The following is a 23067-nucleotide window of genomic DNA, read 5'->3' on the forward strand; positions in this document are numbered from 1 at the left end:
GAGCCTGTAACAAGGAAGATAATGAGTTCCTGTAGAGGTACTAGAAATATTTCAGAAATTTTATAAAAGTCTATATAAAGCAGAGAAATGTGGATATTAAGAAAAAAAAGGTACAAGTGGAAATGTTTATGGAAAAATTGAATATGCCAGTGGTAGGGGTAGATGAGGCGTAATTACTAATAGTTAAGATAGGAGGAGGTGAAATAAAAATGGTGATTTATAACTAATCAAGAAGAAAGTTCCCAGAAATGGATAGTATTCTTGTGGATGTTTGGAAGCTAGGAGGGAAAATACTGATAAAGATCTGGAAGGTTTTGATAACAGTATTTTAAGAGGAAGCAAAGTGCCAACTTCCTAGAGGAAAGTTGTGGTGGCTGCAATACCTAAAGATGGTAAAGACCAATCAGATCCAGCTTCGTACAGACCCATTTCAGTCCTAAACCATAATTAAGAAGTGTTTGTCTATAGTGGCTAATAGACTGTCAAAAAGTGATGCCAGAATTGATAGACATGGATCAGTGTAATTTTGTGGAGGGGAAGCAAACATTTGATGACATTAACAGAACATTGATGATCCAGAGGGAAGTTGAATGTAAGCAAATACTACTGTTGTTGTTGGGTCTTGATGCAGAGAAAGCATTTGATAGAGTAAGCTGGGAGTCTGAGCATTTGCATTCCCTGATCAAATTATAGGGTTGCTTAGGAGGATACATGAGGGTTCTGAGGTGAAAATTAAAGTGGGTGGGTTCCTCTCTGATAATTTTTGTTTGAGTAGAGGAACCAGGCAGGACTGTCCTCTTTACTCTTTTTATTTGCACTATATTTAGAACCATTAGCAAAGAAAATAAGAAGCTCAGAAATTCAAGGATATAATTTGGTGTAGTAGTCTAGAAAAGCTGGCTCTGTTTGCAGATATTTTATATCAGGTGATAAAACCAGAAAAGGACATTTTTTGAGGCAGTTTTCAAATCTTTTCAAAGTACAAAATTAATGAAGCAAAACAAAGACAATAGCTGTAAGTTATGTAACCACACAAATTGGTTCAGCAATATCCATATTTATTGGGACATGATAAAATGAAGTACTTAGGAGTATGGATTAAAAGGGATTCTGGTGTGGCAACTTAAGGATATGTGGGAAGAGACTAACCAAAAGATGGTACAAAAAACAAAAAATTGGAAGCTCTGTGATATGGATAACAAGATACAAGCAGTTAAAATATTTAGTCCCTTTAGTTTTATACACAGGTCAGGCATATTTTTATCAATCAGAGAAGGAGTTGTGGATAGCAATTAATAAAGAGCCGAAGGTTTTTATTTCGGAGGAGAAGACTGCAAGAGTCAAGTAGGATAAGCTGATTGCAGTTGAACAAGGCGGTTTGGGATTACTTGATTTGAAGGGATGTTTCAGAGCTACACGGTTAAGGCTCTTGCATATAGCACAACCTGTAATTCATAGTGGAAGGGGATGATGATGAAACAGGTGGGTGGCTGAAGAAATAAGGAGAGTCTGAGATTTTGGATGCAGATCCTTATGGAGAATAAAAATAATCATGCAGAATATAAAGTAGCCGGAAGTATTCTAAGAACTATGCTAACACAGGAATGGTGAAAGGGGATTCTGCTGATAGGGATGACTGCAATTAGGGATACAGACAATAGGCAAGAGGGGATGGAATTTATTGGAGAAAACTGGTAAAAGAACCAAGGTGTTGGGAGCAAATAGAGAGGGAAACGTGTATAGAATGGGAAGACACCAGGAATTTGAGAGAGATTGCCTACTCTGTCAAGGATTGATGTCAGAGTACAGGCAAAGAGAAAGCAATAAGAGGGTCCTAAGCAAAAGACCAGCACTGGTAGAGTTTAGTAGAATCTAGAACAGAAGCTGCTGTTAAAAAGGAATCATTAGTAGAGCATGCAAAATACTGCATGATGACTTAAGAATCAATCAGAGTAGGTTAGAAAGGACTAGGAAGAAAGACTGGATAAGCAATTCACAAAGAAACAATGCGGGATATATGTATGTGCCCCAAATATGCAGCAAAGTCCAGAAGATTTAGGATCTTTGCTTGGAAGTGTTTACACAGGTATTTTTATACCCCAAGTAGACTCCAAAGAATTTTTCCTCAGGTAGACCGCAAATGTTGGAGGTGTGATGGGGAAAAGGAGGTAACTGGGAACATATTTTCTGGGTGCGTAATAAGTTGACAGACTTCAAAGATTTCCTGCAGACTGCTGCTCTGTCAGAGATACTGGGTGAGCAGATTGGTGTAACTAAGGAAATTATTTATTTTTTTTTGTTGAGTTATGATACAGAATCAGAATTGCCTAGACGTAGTGAGGTCTTGCTGAGTCTAATTATGGTGGCTGCCAAAAAAGCAGTTACTAGAAAATGGAAATCAAAGTCTAAACTAACTTAACTAGAAGCAGTGAATAAATACTAACAGGTAAAACAACTGGAATTGAGATCTGTAGAAAAGGGTAGGAGCAAATACTGGATAGATTATAAGTGATGTATAATGTTTGCAACTGCAGTTATGTCAGCATGGTTTGTGATGTATGTTTACAAATAAAATTGTCACCATGGTTCATTTGCATTTATATAAATATACGATTGCCTATTTCATACATGATAATTTAATAGAACTCTTTAAAAAAAAAAAAAAGCATCACTAGATGCTGGAAGAAACTAAAAATGTCCCCATTTAAGTAGACATTCTCCACTTATTCCTGGTGAAATCTTGCAGTCACCCATCCAGTCATCCATTCTGGCTTTAATGTTTGCTAGGGAAGTAGTTTCCTTGATATAGAAGGGCAGCCTAGTCCAAGAAACAGGATATACATTTGATTAGGTATATTTCACACCATTTTGTGGTGTGGTAGTATAGTTTTAGGACTATGGAACTGATGTTTGCTTTACCACTGATTCTCTCGGGTGAAGGAGTTTAGTTAGTGCTGGTTCATTCATAGCACCAAAGACTAAGCAAAGATCACACCTCTGGAGTCTGTATGACACTGAGTAGAGGACAGGACTTTTAGCCTTTCCAAGTTACAAAGAGTACTAAGACCTGAAATCATATTGGTGCGAAAACGTTGAAGTCTGTCACAGTGTGTGAGGTGCTTCTCGAAGTTCATGCCAAAGGGTGCATTGTATTCCGTGATGGGCCTGACAAAGAGTTAAATGAAGTTCGATTATATAACTTTGGACCTTGAGGAGAAACCAAAAAGTAGTAGTGCAAATTAGGAGAATTTACTAACCATCACATAGAGATCTCCTCTGAACTCATTGTACATGCAGATACATATTCAGTATCTCTGTCTACAGCCATCATAAATGAAAATCGGACCCCAGTGTTTTCCAGGGTGTGATAGAGAAATGTGGGATGATGATAGGATGAACTTAATTGCATCAGGGAAGAATTGCCAATTATTAAAGGAAAATTCCAGTTGACTAGGTTCTGCAGCTGGTAGCCATGCGTGGAAGCAGAGGTAATAGATACAGTCTGTATACTGTAGAGCAGTTATCTTCTGTATGCCTTTCTGCCAGTCTCCTTATTGGTTCATAGATTCATACTAGGCTATCTGCCCTAGGGCATTTATAAGCCTAGCCAGAGTGTGTTTGGCTTTCGCCACCCATTTTAAATTAATTTTGCTGTGCCCTTTTTCGAGGTTAGTATACTGTGCCTCTGTCTAACAGTGACACAGAAGTGATACCCGGGGTAAACCTACGATCTCCCATCCACTCATGGGACCCAAAGTCCTGTTGAAAGCAAGGAAGGACAAAGCTAGGCTCACCTTAGTCCATGTATAGCCAGAACATCCATGGTTTCCCTAAATTCAGATAAACCAGGAAGGGTTTTGGCACCCTCTCTAGGAAGGAGGGTCACTGGTATACACAAGTTTGAAGAGTCTAAGCTTGGTATTTTGGGTTCTTTCAACGTGCTTCTCTTTAGGAACTCCTTTTAAGAGGTGTTATTACTTGTAATGAAAACAATTATGAAATCCTACTTTGCCAGATACAGGAAGTTTGCATTAAGTTGCAAAGCTAAGGGCATGCTGGCAGCTGCAGCCACTAAGCCAGAGGTTATGGTACCCGAATGATTTCTTTTAGAATGGCATTTCCAGATTTTCGGTTGAAGTCCAGCTGTGGGCACTTGCAGTATACCATCCTGTTTCAACACATTTTGCTGTGAGGCAGTTCCTTAAGTGGGTTATACACCTAAATCATGATGGAAAGCTTTGACCTCCCCTTAAAGACTTAAATTCCCTGCTGGGAAATATTGAACCCTGACTCCTTTCAGCCCAGGTCCTTGATGGCAAGAAGGTTATCATCAAAGGAGACCTTATTCTTGATGCCTGTTACAGCTACAAGAATGACCCCTAAGTTTCAAGCTGTAATGTGTCAAGAGCCGTACATCTCCATTGTTTTATAAAAAATAAAATGAGTAAGCCTGAGGACCATTGTCTCCCTCCTCCCTTTGCTCAGGCTCCCTTTTTTCAGGGTGATGTCCAAGCTAACACTTAACCAGACTGTACACTTGCTTGTCCAGCCTTGCCAATAAGCAAAGGGGAGAGAAGTTTATACCTCCTAGAGGTGCACGGACATCTGTGATACTATATTGCTAGAGTCAAGGAGTATAGAGAGACTTTCTTCAAACTCTTAATGCATGGTGGACAGGAAAAAAAGCAGTCTCCAAGCTGAGGGCTGTCCAAATGGTTGGTAAATTACATTGTTACATTCAAAATGGGTAAGACTTGGTGTAATATTTGAAGACCTCCATCAACACCTTTCTTCAGAGATGCATCAATTCAGGATATTTGTGAGACAGATGCTTGAAAATTGCATTCATCTTTCACTGCAGGCTCCCATTCACTGTCCTTTTCATCAGTGGTCTTCCCCTCTTGCTACACTGGAGAGGGAACAGCTGGTGGACACATCATGGGCATTTTTATTCCTGTCAGGGAAAAAAATCTGTAGTCAGTACTCTTCCATACTTCACTAGGAAACATCTAATCATATATCCCAGGGTTTCTGAGCCCTACCTTTCCTAACAAAATGGAGTAGGTCGCCAAAGGGCTTTAGAAGTTGAGAACCACAAGGTACTTTTGAGCCTAAACTAAGGCACATTTGTAGGCAGTTTTTCTACTGCAAAAGGAGCAAAAAATGGCATGGACTGCTCTACCTTTAGGCATGCTTCATGCTGACATTTTGGGGTAGGGGAAGAGAGTAACTTTTTGCGGAGGACATCTGGAAAAAGCTCTGAAAGTCAAAGTAGAAGGTAGACATGCAAGTGCAGCTACTGCCTGTTAAACATGGTTGACTTTGAGAAAGTCACAAAGGCCCTGGACGAGGGGAAGACCGTGCATTGACAACTGTGCTGCTAGCTTGCAGAAAGCTGCTTACAAAATTACACTGTAAGCATTTATTTGACTTATTTTATGTTTTCACCTTGGTCACTTGTATTTTATATTTTTACCTTGGTCACTAACCCAAAATGATTCCCAATTTGTGTTGACCCAGGGTGTTCTATCGCAAGGTGTTATTACCCATTTTAGATGCATTCTTTGCTAAGCATGTTGTCCAACAGTCATTTACAATGTAAACATATAAACATTTGCAAAGTAACAATACGTTTTATGCAGCTGTCATGATTAAGGGGAAGATGCGTGTAAGCTTGCTGCATTAGTCAGTAATTGATGAACCAAATACCATTATGACAGTAGAATCCACTTTTTTTTGTTTTTCTCTCGTGTCTAGGCTGTGGGGTGAGCCAGTTAACTTACGGGAACAGCACGATGCTTTGGAATTCTTCAATTCATTAGTAGACAGTTTGGATGAATCTCTGAAAGCACTTGGTCAAACAACTATGCTAAGCAGAGTTCTAGGAGGTTCGTTTGCTGATCAGAAAATTTGTCAGGGTTGTCCTCATAAGTAAGTATTGCTATAATTTTTTGTATTCTGCTTCATCATTTTAACTTGTACATTTCGTCTGATTAATGGGATATAGAAAAAGTGATTTTAACTTTGTTGAATACTCCAGGCTGTGTAGTACTCTGTGACATTTTATGTATGTTTACTCCTCCTGGAGTTTATCAGTTCTGTCAGCAGACCAAAAGTTTATAACCTGTACTCTTGTAGTTAATTCTCTCTGTATAACTTCTCATCCGTTATTGTTGGACCACTTCATTGACTTGAAGCATTGATGTGACAGCCAAAGCACTAACTACGTTGTGTGCAGATGAGTCTGTGCTGGTTACTTGAAACAGGGAGGAGTAAGGACCCCCACTGAAGAGTTTATCTTTGGAAAGCAATCTGACTTGATTTTTCCACCCCACATAATCATTAATACTGATTGGTGTGGACATTTGGAAGGGTAGTGATCTGCCTCTGCCAGTGACAGAAAAGGAATTGTGAAAGTAGTATTAATAATGTGTGCACATGTCCTATACCTGTTGAGGGGATGTGATCATCCAGGGTATTGAACAGGTGGGTGTAGTAAATGCAGTTTGTGTTATTTATTATGATGATGGTCAGTATAGCAATGAATATGCTTGCTGTGGTGGTGAAGACAAGAAGTTGCCATTGTCAGAGCTCAGTAATTATAATGTAGCATTAAATACAGAAGCAAAGCATTTGAAGTATGAAATATTGCGATATCTCATGGAAGGAGTAAGAGAGGGGAGGCTGGAGAAGGCAACAAGCTAACGATAAAAAATTAAACTGTAGGCAAGAGTATTTGACATTTAAGTAAAATGTGCTGAAAGAATGTAGAAAAACTAACAAAAAAATACTTGAACAAAATGGAGCAGACTTAGAGGAATCAAACTGTTTAAAACCAAAAAGTGAAAAGTACTTAGTGTAGGTGAAATGTGGAATAAAAACTGGAATAAGTTGATTGAGTAGGCATCAAGTAAATGTATATAGAAATGTACTCACCTTTACAGGTGCTGTACGGAGATGGCTTAAGGATGGAGTTTCTGAAGGCAGAAAAAAGGTGGGAAAGAAATGCTGTTTTGAAAGATGGTCAAGGAAGAGGGAGAAGGGGCACAAAAGTGAGGCAGTTACTGATTATAGAGGCAAACAGTCCATACATTTTGAATGAGCTATGGTGCAAAGATTTAAGAGGTTAAAAAAGCCAAGTAGAATAGAAGTGTATATTGTATACATCAGTAAGTTTAATAAGCTTGAAGGTGGTGTTTCGGCAAGTAGAATTTGTACATACATAATCAAAGATGAATAAAGGAAAAAAGGGGTGGGATTAGAAGAGAAAGTGTTAGCAGTGTGGAAAGGTGTCTTGACTGTTTTACATGTTCCGTAATTACAAGATGGTTTAAAACAGAGAAAACAGTGTTGCCACAGAGAAGAATATTCATCATGAAACTCCCTTTTGATTATAATGTCTTTGCTGAAGAGTCATAGGCAAAGCCAAAAATAATGGTGGGAAAGGGCTGAAATCAGGAATAAGTTATACAATTACTCTAATTCATCCAAGACTTTAATAGGACACCAGGATTGTCATGTTTTCTGGACAGCATGAAGTACAAAATTGTAATGTCTGGCTTCATTCGCTGGATGTAATCCTCAGTGATTTACAAGAATGTTAAAACTTTGCGGGGAACAGGGCTAAAATGAGGCAAAATTAGAGACATTTGAGGTATGTATTTGATTTGTCTGTATTATTGGTATGCCTATGGAGGGCTGAAAACTAATCTAGAAGATTGAGAGTAAAAAGAGCAAAGAAAGGTTTGTGACTATGTAATAATAAGATATGAAGTTCATACAGAAGAGCAAGTGTGATGAGGAGGAATGAAAATTTGATTAAAACCTGACAAGAGTAAGAAATGGGGGAAGAGCAATGTACTGTTGATATGTGAGGCATTATAGTGATGGGATGTGTGTTAAGTAAACAATTGATTGTGTACATCCATTTTAAATTGAAGTATAAAGCAGTACTTATTATAGTACTAAGAACAAGTATGCAGTTCAGAAGTACAGCTGTCGTACATTGGCAAAAGCAGAACCCTCCTCTTTTACTCCTCCCTACTGCTGGCTGAAAATTCCAAATCTTTGTCGGCACTTTTCATAGATAACACATTTCAGTTTTTTTTTTTTTTTTTTTTTTCCTTCATCAAAAAATGCTTTTACCTTGTGCATGAAGATTTTGGCTGTCTGCTGATATTGGGGAGAAAGAGAAATGATTGTTGTAGCTGATGGATTTTATAACATGTTGGTGGCAGTTCGTGCCACCAACTTTATGCCACATTAATGTTATATTCCAGTCACTTGGTTTCCTAGAATAGCTGTTAAAATTAATGTTGGGAAGAGTCCGCTTCCAGAGAATGAAGACATTTGTTTTTTTTTTTTTTGGGGGGGGGGGGTACTAACAGGCATATTAAGTGAATTTTTTCAGAAAATCAGCATTGTTAAATGGCAGTCACACACACAGGAGACACAGTGTTCAGCATTCATTTTCAGTTTGGGCATGCATGCAACATGTAACACGCACACGTTTCTGCCTGTAAAAATAGACGACCCTGATCAGTCCTCATTTCACTACCAAATAATATATGCATTGGCTTCTGTTTCCTTGTTAGTACCTATCCTCACCATATGTTTTTGTGTGTGTGTATATATATTGAAAATGAGGGATTTCTGATCTCTGTATGGAAGGCTCGGTCATTGTCACAAATTGTACTACAACTGAGTTTTGTCTTTTGATAGTATGACCATATGGCCATTCTAGCCCCAAGCATTATCTTTGACACCTCCATTAGCTGCCATAAGAATGTAATATAGGAACAATACTAGTCAAGCAATTAGAGACCACAAGACACCCTGACATATATACCTTTAAGCAGATACATTTAAAAGCTCTTGCCTCCCATGTTGAATACATATTATTGCTCACCTCCGACATCAAGTAGGAGTAGTATTATAACCCTGTTATAAATTTGTGTCAACCCATTCAATCATCAAGACTTCTTTCCTTAAAGGTAGGCAGAGTAATATTTTATTTGAACTGTAATAGTAACTTATTTCATAGACTGTAAATATGTTGAGGAAGGAACCTATCCCTCCATCTAGTCTTGTTTATTTCTTAATGTAAATTTAGGTCCCTAGTGTGAGTGTATTTAGAGCCATTGGTTTTGCAAAGAAATAAAGGTCAAGTAGGATTGGGTCCTTCATGGCTCAGAAAGTGAGAGGCAGGTCACTTCAGAGCAGCCATTAGGCTACCAGGTATAAGGAAAGTAGCACTAATCTATCTGGATAGTTGAAGGCTGTATGGCTAAAAATCATTAAGGCCTTTCCAGCTGAACAATGTATTTAGATTTTTATATACCAGGGGAGGGCACTGTATTCGATGATGGGTCTGATACGTATACCCCTCAACGTGTAGACATTGAAAATAGGTACAAAGGTATTTGAGATGTAGGTACATCCAGCCAAAAATCTGGACATCTAAGCAGCATAAAACTTGAATACCGAATAGCACATAATGCTTACCGCTTCCAGTAGTAATATGGGATTCTACTCAAACACATTTAAAAAAAAAGTGACAAATTATGGGGAAAAAGTAATCACATTAGCAAAGAGTTTGTGTTAAATCTGTAGATTTTAATGAACTGTACTGCAAAATTCTGCCATACAAGGTAATTTATTTTTGCTCCTGAAAAAGATAGATGCAAGATTTGTCCTCTTTCTTAAATTATTGATGACCGTAGTGTGCTGGTCATGTAGTATGCTTTTCTGTATTATTAGTCCATCTGAAAACTCACATATGGTAAGGGGGAGTTTGGAAAACTGAGAGAGAGTAAATCAAGCCTTAAATCAGGGACATACTTCCAAAAATATGTACATCGTGTGAGGGGGTAGATCAGGTTGGGTCTATATTATGTGATCGAAGAATCTCTTTGAACACATAATCGACACCTATACAGCGAATGCTGAAAACCGCAAACGGCCATGTCCTTTAATTTTTTCCTCGGGGGAGGGGGGGATTCAGTTGGCTATCGAGGATTGCCCTTTCCTTCAATGTAGAGCGATCTTGGAGTTTTGGTATATTTAGTTCATAGGTTCATAGGTAGATACTAGGCTATCTGCCCTAGGGCCCATACAAGCCCAGCCAAAAAATGTACCCTGGCTTTCGCCACCCAAGAAAATTATTTTCCTGTGCCCCTGTCGAGCAGAGCCACAGAAGTGATCCCCGGGGTGAATTTCCCATTTCCCATCCATATGGAATGTGCTGCAGTGGGACTAGAACCAGGAATGCCTGCTAATAAGGCGAATGCACTGCCCACTACACTATTGCTATGCTGTGTGTGTGTGTGTGGGGGGGAAGAGTCCCCCCCACTTAATTAGTGTTTTAAAGTTTTTTTATTTTACTACCACGTGAATTTTTTTTCCCCGAGGAAAAAATTTGAGGACGTGGCCATTCGCTGTTTACAGCGTTCCCTGTATATGTGTCAATTATTCTGTTCTTCGATCACATAATATAGACCTGATCTGGTCTTGTAAATAGGGATGTTCCTCCAAAACAGGTACATTTGTGAGGTCGGGAGTTTGATAAACAAAGGTACAGTAGTAAGAAGACTTCTCTGGATTTTAAAAATATTCCCTTAGAAATTAACTGGGTAAGATAAAAGCATTTCCTGATTATGATGGAAAACATGATCTAATAAGAGACCATTGTCCACAGGTTAACCAGGTGTCTTATGACTGTATCTGTTTAATGAGGAATTACCACTTGCATAATGTGGGAACAACATTTTTGTTGAAGGCTACTGTGTTGCACTTCTTTCATTTAGCTTGAGACATTTTCAGTACACCTAGAGTTTGCATATTCCAGCCCTCATTGAAGCAGTTTAGTATCAGTGGATAAGTAGATATCTGTGCCCAGCTTATGTTATCAGCAAACCTGGTCAACAACACTTCAAGGATATTTGCTTGGATATCTACAAAATATCAAATAAGAGAGAGACAAGCACTGATCCCTGTGGGTACCCCACTAGTTACAGTTGTACATTTAGAGAAGCTACCAGCAAGTTTCACTACTTGGTTGTGTTGGATAGCCAGTTTGCCTTAACTGTGTGGGATGTATCCTGCCAAGGATAGAATGTCCAGCCAGTTAACGGTGCTTTGGGCTTCTTCCTTATGCCCTGTGCATCCACCCTTACCATGAGAGTATGTGGTGGTATAAGAGGGAAGTATAGGTGTGAAAAAAATCAGGATTTCCTTGCCTTGTAGTATGCTTAAGCAAACTTCTCATCAGCTTAGCATCACGAGTTTGGCAGTTGGCTTCAGCTACAAAATTTGGCAGATAAGTAGCCCAGTTGGGAAGTCTTTCTTTTCTAACAAAAGGTTCTGTCAAATTTAATTGTCTGTTATAAACAGATTCCCTACAAGGATGCACATTCTTTTGCTTTTTGTGCAGGAGATCAACGTGATACTAAGTTATGTCAGATTTGCATTTCATTGTCTCACAAAACTTTAAGTAGTAGGCAATCTTTAAAACTGTTGCTGGAGAGCAAATGAGACCATGATGACCAAATTACTTTCAGCGGACCTCCCACTGAGTGGAAAAAGAAAACTGTATTGAAAGCGGCATCCAAGGTATAGTTGACTTTACTTTCTGTTGCTTGGTTTGGGTCTGATGTCTCCTCTGAGGTGCTTTACGAGTCCTCAGTTAGTCCATTTTTCTTGGTTCTTCAAGTGTGTTCCATCAGGAGACCATTATGGTCTGGACTTCAAGCATGTTTGCTCAGGCTATATGTTAGACTTTGGCCAAGAAGGGAGACCCTAAAGTCACAATCTGTGGGTGATGGAGGATGTTGCTGGATCTTGATGGAGGTCCGGCTATCTTACCCCCCCCCCCCCAAAGATCTTAAGGCTATAGATGCTCATAAGTAGAGAACTGAAAATACAAAACATTTTGTGACCTCCACCTCGTTATCCTTTCTACCCAGGAAACCAAGAAGACTGGTGTAATTTTGCACTAACAGCTGTTTTAGACAATCCAGTCTAGTGTCTGCACCGGTTAAGTGAGATAGATCCCCCTCTTTTCTGAGATGAAGAAGTTCTTTCTGAATCGGATATTGAGGACCTGGACTACATTTCACAGTTATCCTTTTCTACTGTTTGAGAGTATAAATCAGAAGATACACTTTCCTCAGACTCCCTCACATAGGACATCTCTTATGGGGGATGCAGTTTCAGAAATTATGGACCATTTTAAATGGGATGGTAGGAGGAGAGGGAAGTATCACAGTATCAGAAGAGATGTTATGAACTATTGGATATGGATTCTCCTAAACCAGTTGCCATTCTCCCAGTTTTAGAGGCCTTGGACTAGGCATTAGCTTCTGCCTCTCATTCCCTAATTCCCAACCTCCTGCTACTACAAAACCTGACAGGATGCCTGACATGCAGATTCCTCTACAGAAATGCTGATGCAGACCCTGCTATTTCTGTGGATGGAGACAGAACTTCTAAGGCCTTTCTCCTTTTAGCAGTGACCTAACTGACGGAGATGGTGGCTCCTTTGATAGATTTGGAAAGATCATATATACATTTTTTACTCTGGTTTTTAGAACTATTAATTGCCAGACCATCATGTCAAAGTATCATTTGCTAATATGCAGCAGTCCTTCACTTCACATCCTAACTCTGGCACCAAGTCTTCCCTTTTCAAAATGCCAATGGCACTTTAGTGTAGAAATGCATTAAAACAAAAGGATTTCCCTGAGGATAAAGTTCATTTTGTTTGGCATTTGTTCAGTAGAAGCTTTACAGAAACTGTAAGAAAGGGGTAAGCTGATGCAAGGAATCAAACTACTGTTGTCTCCTATTCCTTGATATCAAAAAATTATCCATATTCCTGTGATCCTTTTTTTTTTTTTTTTTTTTCTTAAGTCCTGTAAAGCCTCCCAGTAAAAGCCACCTGGACAGCAATGTAGGAGAAAATGGGTAGGGAGATTCAAAAAGAAAAGGCGATTGATCCCAAAGACCCTCCCTTCAAAAGAAATCCCAATGACTACCTATGCTTTTTTATCCCCCCACCTCACTCTGGTCAGTCTTCCCAAATACAGTTCTGGAAAAAGACAATTTAAGATGCTTGGGTTCTAAAAATAATCAAGGATGGTTTAGACTTATGTACATATTTCTTCCACCTCACTAAGGGATCCCTCATCAGCCAGAAAATAAAATCCAACTCAAGTTCTGTCATATTTGCTGTCCCATGGCGTTAACAGAACCAGTGGCATCATCCCAAAGTGTCAAATGTTCCAAAATATTTCTGGTTCCCAGAAAGGAAGGCATATTGAGACCACTATTTGGCCTTTCAAACACCTTTGTTTTGGTTCCAAAACTCAAGATGCTCCCCTTACAAACTGTATCTCATTTTATTTCCTAAGGCTTTTCTGGTAACATTGGACTTAAAAGATGCATGTTTGGACATCCCAATCCACAAAATACACAAGCATTTCTTAAGATTGTCTGCCTTGTTGTTGCCCTTTCAGTTTACATCTTTGTCTTTTGGTCTTCCAGCTTTTTCAGCAGTTTTCACAAAGTGCATGACTCCAGTCACAGCCTTTTGCAGACTTCGGGACATCCTTATTTTTGTATATTTGGTTGATTGCCTCATCTCGGCTCCTTCAGTCTAAGACACCTTATTTCTTCATTTCACTGTAATTCTTTTCAGTAGTTTGGTTTCAAGCTAAATCAGAAACATTTAAAACACCTGTCACAAGTTGATGCTTCTGGGGTGCCTGCTAGACAACTCCATATCCATTATATAGCTCCCTCCAGATAGTGTCTGCTTATAGAGTTCACTTTCTGAATGTTGCCAATCTGAACATGTTCAGAGCAAGAGGGCTTCATGGATTTTTCTATCCTAGTGGTTCTAGTTGTGAACTGCTAATGTGGAAAATCCAGTGGTATCAACTCAGTTTTGATTCAACATCTTCATCCCTTGTCTTACCAGTTTCCCAGAGCTCAATTTCTCAAGCAAGAACTCCTATGGTAGGGAGGCCAGGTCTTGCTAAATCCAGCCTCCAGTGTTCTCCCCATCTTCCTGGTTAGTCATGACAGATGCTTCAGAATTCACATGGTAGGTAGTGTCCTAAGGCATCAAAGTTCAGACCATATGGAATCCACATTTCAGGAACAAGCAGGTAAATATCAAATAGTGGCTCTAATAAAGCTTTCAAAGCCTTAAGTCAGATGTGGATCCATGTACCACTGTTAGTCATAGCAGACAACATCACAGTGATATGGTATATAAACAAACAAGGGGAAACAGTCACACCAGCTCTGTAAACTAGCTGTGGTTGCTTGGGAATTGGCAGTACAGAACACCCTTATACTGCAGGCCACATATGTTCTGACAGAGCAGACACTTTGAGCAGTGTCAGGATAGACCCATATGAGTGGACACTACACCCAGAGGCCCTCCAGAACATTGTGTTTCTATGGGAATCTCTCCAGGTTTTCTGAACAACCAGACATATTCTGATCCAAGACATCTTACAGAAAGTCCTGGAAAATGGATGTATTTTCTTTCCTGTGGCTTGGAATATTCCTCTGCCTTTTCCTCTGATATTCAAAGGGCAAGACAGACTTGCCAAAAATACTTCTGGTAGATGTTCTTCGTGTTTCACTGTTGCCGTCATTACATTTGGATAATCCTGCTGTCGGGTTGCCCTCAGCCGGCCTGAATTCCAAAGTCTTGGGTCCTACGTCGGCCCTTCCCTGACGTCAGGTCATCAGGGGTATAAAAAAGCAGCCGATGCCATTTTCTTCAGTCTTTCTTGCTGTGCGGTGCCCGAAGCAGAAGCAGTTCGCAAGTGCCGGTCGGCCGACTCTTGAGATTTTTGTGTTTGAGTTTCAGATCCGAAGTCTTCAATAAAGCTAAGTACCCCGATGGGGAAACTTTTTTCTTGCTCCAGACTGATTTAACTGTATTTCTTATGGAAAGCAAATACCTCATAAGGATTTTCATTTTTACTGTATTCCTTGCCTAGGCCCTGATCACAACATTACTGGTTGTCGGTTTTGTGCTTGATTTAACCAATGCACTATTAAGCGTTGGTATGATTTTGCCTTAAACTTTTTTGGACACCGGTTTATTATCCTGAAATGCCGTCGGATAGCCTTCCAACTGCCGGAGTTTACAAAAAACGCAAAGAAAAGGATAGAGAAAAACAACCGAGGCCCAAAACCGATGAAGCTTCTCCTAAGCCAGTCACCGGTTCTCAGTGAGGCGCTTTCGCAGCTCCTGACGCCCGCTACTTTAGAGTCGCAGGCTGCTACCGACTCCCACGTGGAGTCGGCCGTGCCGCTGGGTATTTAAGGTATTGGAGCCTTGGACGCTAATCCCTCAGATGGGTCCGGAGCCGCTGAGCAGGTACCGGCTTCTGAGGGTGTATTCAGACCTCAACATCTTTACAGTAAAACGACTTCAGCTTCGAAGGCAAAGACTAAAGCACCTTCTAAAGCAAGGAAACAAACTCAAGAGCCACGTGGACAGGCCTCTATGCCCAAAAAACAGATGCGCAAAATGGCCGAAGACTTGATTACGTTGATCAGGGGTTCCCATCCCCCTCCTGATAAGAGGCCTAGGCAAGACACTGACTATGAATCTTCAGATCAGGTTTCTTTTTCTTCTGATTCCTCTTCTGTTCAGGAATATTCTCTTCCCCCCTATGAGGATTCTGATGCTGAAGAATCTATACCTTCAGCATCTCCTCCTGAGGACTATTCCTTTGGGGAAACCTTGCATACCATGAGGGAGCATTTCCACTGGGAGAGCCAAGATTTTTCAGAATCTAAAAAGAGGCTCAGGGATTTTCTTTTACTACCTCAGCACAGGCCTCTAGCCATTCCACCTGTGTTAGACATTGTAGATGATGTGTTTTTGGAGTCTAGTCTGACCCTTGACTCCTTACCCCCCAGCTCCTGTTAAGCTTGACAGATATTACAGGGTTCATGACTCTCACAAATTTCTTTTTAAAAACCCTGCTGATGACCCAGAAACTATTTCACAGGGTCCAAAGGGAGTTAAGGCTTCCACTGCAAAAAAACCAACCCTCTCTGACAGAGATTCAAGGGCACTGGATAGATGGGGAAAACAGATTTACACATCTGCAACTTTTGCTATAAGGGCCTTAAACTGTCACTTTCATATGCTTAAGTCTCAGCAACGTGTCATGGGATTGCTTAAACAGAAAATGTTAAATTCTGAATGTGCAGAAAACAAGGAAATGCAGGATTTATTGTATGCTGCAGAACAAGTTGGAAAACATACTTTGCAATGTGGTTTTGATTCTTTGGAGGCCTCCTGCAGGGCCACAGTTACAGGTTCTGTAATTAGGAGGCATACTTGGTTAAAGGAACAAAATCTGCCTGATCATGTTAAAGTTAAATTACTGGATGCACCTTTACAGCATGATCATTTGTTTGGTGTTAAGGCAGAAGAGGTGTTAAAGAAAATGGAGGACAAAGCTAAATCTATGCAAACTGTCAAAGATTTTTTACAAGTACAGCCACCTAGGTTTAGTAGACACTGGCCTACAAAAAATTGGTCCTTTCCTGTGTCAGACAGACATCAAAGGGGCAGATCCAGACGCCCTAGGGGCAGATCCCAGGCACAAGGTTCTTATAGGCCCAAGCAATGGGGTGCTTCTACCTCCAAAACTGGAGAAGATAGATCACAAACATACAGAATACAGTCCCAATGACTTCCCCCTGCCTACACCAAGCACTTATCTTCTGGCAGCACCCTTAGGGGGAAAATTAGCACTTTTTGCTCAAAATTGGCACATCAGAACTCAGGACAAGTGGGTTCTAAACAGTGTCACAAGGCTACAAGTTCCATTTCCATACTCTGCCAAAGGCAAACAGCTGGCCAGATCTGGCAAAAAATCAATGTGTAGAGGCACAAAAACAAATCTCATCCCTCATGGACATGGGGGCCGTTCAACAAGTACCAGAGCAAGAGCAGGGAGAAGGATTTTACTCGACTGTTCTTGGTACCCAGAAAGGACAAGGCATGGAGGCCAATACTGTATCTATCTATTCTGAACACTTTCCTGGATATTCCAAAATTCAAAATGTTGACTTTGCAGCAGCTTCTGCCCATGCTGGGCAAGAATGCTTGGCTTGTGACTTTAGACCTAAAAGAGGCATACCTGCATGTTCTAGTCAGACAATCATGCAGAAGATACCCAAGATTCAAGGCTGGTTCAATGCATTGCCAATTCTCTGCACTGCCCTTTGTCTCATCTACTGCGCCCAGAGTCTTTACAAAGTGCCTGGCACCAGTAATTGCATTCTGCAGACAAAGGAATACAAATATATCCTTACTTGGACGACTTGTCTCATTCAAGCAGAGAACAAGGACATTCTTCTTCAACATCTGGCGTTTGTGAAAAGACTTCTAACATGCCTAGGGTACACAGTCAACAAAAAGAAATCAAAACTAGTACCCTCACAAGAGATAACATTCGTGGGTGCAAGCTTGAATGCAACTGCCTAGAAGGCTTATCTCACACCAGACAAACAAAGGCAACTGACTACCTATTTCAAAATGCTGGCAACAAAGGCCCAGTTATCTGCAAGAAAAATTCTGCAGGCTTTGGGCTTCATGGCATCCTGCATTCTACTAATTCCATATGCAAGACTGCATATGAGGAAACTTCAGTGGTACCTAAAACGTGTTTGGACTCAACATTGCCACAGCCTGGAAACAGTCATTGCTCTCATTCCCTGCCTGCAACAGGAGTTTCGATGGCGGGCAAAGGCTTGTCACCAGAGCAAGGGACAGCCATTCACATTACCCCCAGCCAGGCAGACACTAACAATGGATGCATCAGACTATGCCTGGAGGGCCCACATGGCAGGAAGATGCATTCAGGGCACATGGTCCTCAAACCAAATGCATCTACATATCGATCAAAAAGAGATGTTAGCTGTTCAAAATGCTCTGACAGCCTTCAAGGACCTCCTTCATCCGGGACAACTACTGATAGACAGACAACACCACGGTCATGTGGTATATAAACAAGCATGGGGGCACACATTCTTACCCCCTTTGCAGACTAGCCATGACCTTGTGGGACACAGCTATGACTTACCAAGTACATCTGCATGCACAGTTCCTGCCAGAAAAGGAAAATACTCTGACAGACGAACTAAGCAGAAACCTCTTGGATTCCCACGAGTGGAAGCTGGATCCACAAGTCTTCAGCATGATGATAAGGAAATGGGGATGCCCGGACATAGATCTATTTGCCTCCCCTCTCAATTACCAACTAAAACGATTCTGCACAAGGACTTATCACAGACGAGCATGTTGAGTGGACGCCCTATATTTCATCTGGAAAAACCCATCAGTATATGCCTTTCCTCCACTGCCTCTCCTCCCCAAGGTGCTCCTAAAGTCAGACAGGAGAAGCCAAAGTTGATACTGATTGCTCCAGACTGGCCACGCCAGTAACTGGTATCCAGTGCTAAGTAACTTATCTCTATACCCAGCTTGGATCTTACCTCAAGTACCTCGACTACTGTCCCAGCAAAACAATTGGATCATGCACAGCCATCTCAGGACATTAAACTTGGCAGCATGGCGGATAATGTAGTCATACAAAAAACACCTTTCAGTAAAGCTGGGATGGATGTCATTCTGGAAGCCAGAAGGCCTAGTACTAGAAAGTCTTATGCTGGAAAATGGAAGAGATTCTGTGCCTGGAACCAGGCACAAGGAACTGATATAGCGATACCAAATATTCCTCAGATTTTGCAATACTTAACTGAGATGCTGGACAAAGGCCTATCTTTTTCATCAATTAAAATTCATGAGACTGCCATTTCAGCTCATTACAATACAGAGCCACCACTTTTTTCTCACCCTTTATTAAGGCAGTACCTCAGAGGAGCCAAAAATTTAAGGCCTCCAAGGAGACTACCAATACCTGCATGGGACCTCAACTGTGTCTTGGAAAAGCTCACCCTGCCTCCTTTTGAGACAGCTGCTACTGCTAATATATGAAGTTTTTATCTTGGAAAACAGCTCTGCTCTTAGCAATTACTTCTGCAAGACGAGTTTCAGAGCTACAGGCACTCATGGCTATGGAACCTTTCATCATTTTTTATCCAGACAGGGTCTCCCTGAGGACACACCCAACATTTATGCCTAAAGTAGTGTCCAGTGTGGCTCTGAACCAAGCCATCCATCTGCCAACCTTTTACCCAAATCCACAGAACAAGGGGGAGAGAATTCTGCATTCTTTGAACGTACACAGACAGCTTAAATTCTACTCTGACAGAACCAAAGCTTTCAGGAAGACCGAGCAATTACTTGTGGCATATGCTGCAGGATCACAAGGAAAGCCCATCTCAAAGCAAACTATTTCTAAGTGGTTAGGCCTCTGCATTCGTTTCTGCTACTTACACCATGGCAAGCCAGTGCCTAAGGGCATTAGGCCTCATTCCACCAGAGCTGCAGCCACCTCAGCAGCCTTTCTCAGGGGAGTACCAACCAGAGATATTTTAGAGGCTGCTACTTGGAGTTCAGTGCACACCTTTACAAAGCATTATCATCTGCTACTCTACTCTAAATCCAGGGCAGACTTTGCCACTGCAGTTCTGCAGGGCCTCATAGCCGCTCCTACTGCTGTCTAGTTCCAGCCTCCCAACCATAGCTTTGGGACTCTACCCAAATGTAATGACTGCAACAGTGAAACATGAAGAACATAGTACAGTTGTGTACACTTACCATAAATGTAGATGTTCGAGTGTATTCGATGTTGCAGTCCAGGTTACCCACCTGCCTTCCCCCCCCCCTTTTTTTTTTTTGGATCTTATCCTTCCTTCTCTGATTTATACTACCTATGTGGTGTATTTGCTTATAGATGAAGGTAAAATTGATATTGGTGTATTTCTGAATATATATATAAAGTTTGGCTACCCTTTTTGGGGGCACCTGACATCTGGGGCAAGAAAAACTGAAGAAAATGGCGTCGGCTGCTTCTTTTATACCCCTGACAACCTGACGTCAGGGAAGGGGCGACGGCGGCCGACGCAGGACCCATGACTTTGGAATTCAGGCCAGCTGAGGGCAACCTGCCAGCAGGATTACCCAAATGTAATGACTGTAACAGTGAATACACTCTAACATCTACATTTATGGTAAGTGTACACAACTGTACTTTCCATTTTGGCTCAGGCAGCACTTGGTCCTTCCTTCTCCCGCATTTTGCTTAAAATTTCTTCACAGAGTGGATCTTCCCACACAGGACAAGGAATCCTTAATCCATACCAACTTCAAAATCTTCATCCAACAGTCTTGATAGAATTTGATCCCATTAATTTTTTTTTTTTTTTTTTTAAACTTTGGACATGCAGCAGATATTAAAGGAGACTGAAAAAAAATCTGCTACATGTGAGGAAATTATGATTAGCAAAAACAGAAAAGATTTTCTAGCTGGTGCAATAAAAGAGAATAAGACCCATCCCAGGTGGAGTCTCCTCCTCCTTTTAATTACCAGTGAATTATTCAGTTCTGGCGTAGGGTACCCTTCTGTAAAGATACATCTTTCAGCCATTTCTGCATGTCTGCCTTTGGGTTCCAAACTGTCCAAACTACCACCATAATCAAAACTACTACAAAACTTAAAAACCAAGTACCCTATTATCAGATGACTTAACGTGCTGAATATCTAAATCTAGATGCAGTTACTATGGCCTTCCTGTCTCTATACTGATAAATTGCCCTATAACAGAAAGCCAAGTCTCTGCTATAGGGAAAAGATCATATATCATCCCAATACACAAAGGAGGTAACTCCACTGAATTCTCAAATTGAAGACCCATAGCAAACCTATCTCCACTATACAGAATCCTAGAAAATGCATTAACTTCCAGCTCAGTAAGCATCTCACAAACCATTATCTAGCCAAAACACAAAAATGTTTCCATCCTAATCACAGTATTGCAACTGCTTTTAGTTTCAGTAATACCATCACCTATAAATGAAATGAAATATTGTAATTTCTTCTGTATTCATTAACCTCTCAAAAGCCTTTGATACAATTTCCTATTAAAAACTCCTCCTGGAACTCCTCCCTTGGACTCTATCATACAACACTGTTGTGGTGTCAGACACCAAGCTGTTAAATGACAACATATTTCACTTTGTCTTACTAATCACTGTAGGAGTCCACAATACTCTGTTCTTGGACCACTTCTTTTCAACATTTTCACCAATGAACTTCACACTGCAACCAGCCTTGCCACCACTGTGCAATAAGTAGGTGAGACTACACTCATCTGCACCACACAGTCCCTTCCCAAGCTTCAAGAATTCACACAGTTGTCTTTCTCTACCATAGAATCCCAGTTAGCAAACTCGCATGTACTCCTAAATCCACATAAAACCAGTCTAGTGCTTGTTCAGTCCCAAAAAATAAGCAGACAAAAATCTACCTTTTACATCCACTCAGCCAACAATAACAAAATTGAAAAAAGTCCCTCAAATGAAACTACTCAATGCCTTTAATATATGGTAGACTAAAATTTAACCAACACCTGCTCCAAGATGTAAAAAAAAAAAAAAAAAAAAAACAAATCTCATGAAACTAGGCTCCCTTTACAGGCCAAACCATACCTTAACCGACTCTACCAGACATTCTATTGCAAGAATCTACTTATTCCCATTTTTTCTTTATGCTTCACCAATACTTAATAACCTGAGTAACACTGATAAGCTAAAACTAGAGAGATGTTACAATACAATAGCCAAATTTGTCACAAATACACCATACAAAACCCACCAATGCACTGCATTAAAAGAACTAAACTGGCTAGAGCCACCACATTACTTAAACTCCCAACTAGTCATTGCCTGTTAACTTGCTTATAAGCCATATAAATGCCCTGCTGTTTGCAACACAGTACAACATTGTTCCTGTACCAGAGACCTGAAATCTACTAACAAATCCCTCCTGGATTTAACCAAATCCAGTAATGTGGCATGAGACTCCTTATGTTATGGCTATGTCTCAAAACATTGGAACACAGTCCCTCAAAAGCTAGCTAACAAACTAACAACTTTCAAAAATCAAACTCGTAAACCCCAAAAACAATAATTGGCTCTGTTCATGTTCAGTTCCAGGCTAAATCTACCCACAACAAAACTCAGTTGTAGTACTGTCACCTTACACTTAGTACTTCCATCACCCTCTCATTTTCTGTTGCACCACTTTTACTCTGTCACATCCGTAATCTTTTCTGTCACTTCCCCCACTTAACTTCTGTCTCCTGACAAATGTATATATCTGTAGTACTTATCTCCCTTTTATTTTATTTGTTTGTATATACAAAAAAGCTGTTGAAATTGTGTAATTCCTGTGACATAACTATTCTAATGTGGAAACCCATTTCTTGGTTATTAAAACCTAATGTAGAAATGTTGCTGTATTGCTACAATCTGCATTCTTAGTGTTGTGTTTTGGAAAATTTAAATGGCTGTTTTTCCTAAATCATAATGTCTTTTTCATCTGTTTCTCAACTGATGGGTTTCAGATTAGACCTTGGATCTGACTTTGGCCACTTCTAAAGACTTGGATCCATAGTTGAAGGTCTTCCCCTTACCCGTAATCCTTCTTTTTTAGTCAGAATTACCTCAGATTTAATTTGATGCTTCAGTGAATGGACATGGTCTCGGTAACATGGGCATTCAGGGTGTTTTTGGGTAAGTGTCATCTTCAATGTATTGTTTGGACTCTTCCTATTTGGACATAGTGTGAAATATGTGCTCATTTCAACCACCATGCCTTGGTTGAATGCCGCAATAAGTTGCTCCTAAAGGGTCTGTTGCCATCCACCTATACAACTTCAGCTGGAGTTCCCCCACCTTCCTGAAAACCTCCTGAAAAGGCTAAGGGGGATTCATCAGTCAAGGGCAAAGAGGGTAGAAAGTGATCCCCTAATTATTCTCTGTCTGCGGTTTTGAGTTCAGCTCCACCCGAGAAGATTTCTAAACCATTGGATGAGATCTGACAAGGTCATAGTCTA

General features: G+C 40.5%; 1 protein-coding gene across 1 annotated transcript in view; it reads left to right on the forward strand.

The window, feature by feature from the left end:
• The window catches only part of USP9X (ubiquitin specific peptidase 9 X-linked), a 5037693-nt gene that overhangs the window by 3998830 nt on the left and 1015796 nt on the right, over positions 1 to 23067 (forward strand). Inside the window, exon 36 of the mRNA XM_044071835.1 lies at positions 5758 to 5931. Within this exon, the coding sequence (XP_043927770.1) occupies positions 5758 to 5931 (174 nt within the window). The remainder of the gene's footprint in view (positions 1 to 5757; positions 5932 to 23067) is intronic.

This window comes from Protopterus annectens, chromosome 5.part0 (assembly GCF_019279795.1).
Source record: "Protopterus annectens isolate FY-2018-M chromosome 5.part0, PAN1.0, whole genome shotgun sequence".
NCBI lineage: Eukaryota > Metazoa > Chordata > Ceratodontiformes > Protopteridae > Protopterus > Protopterus annectens.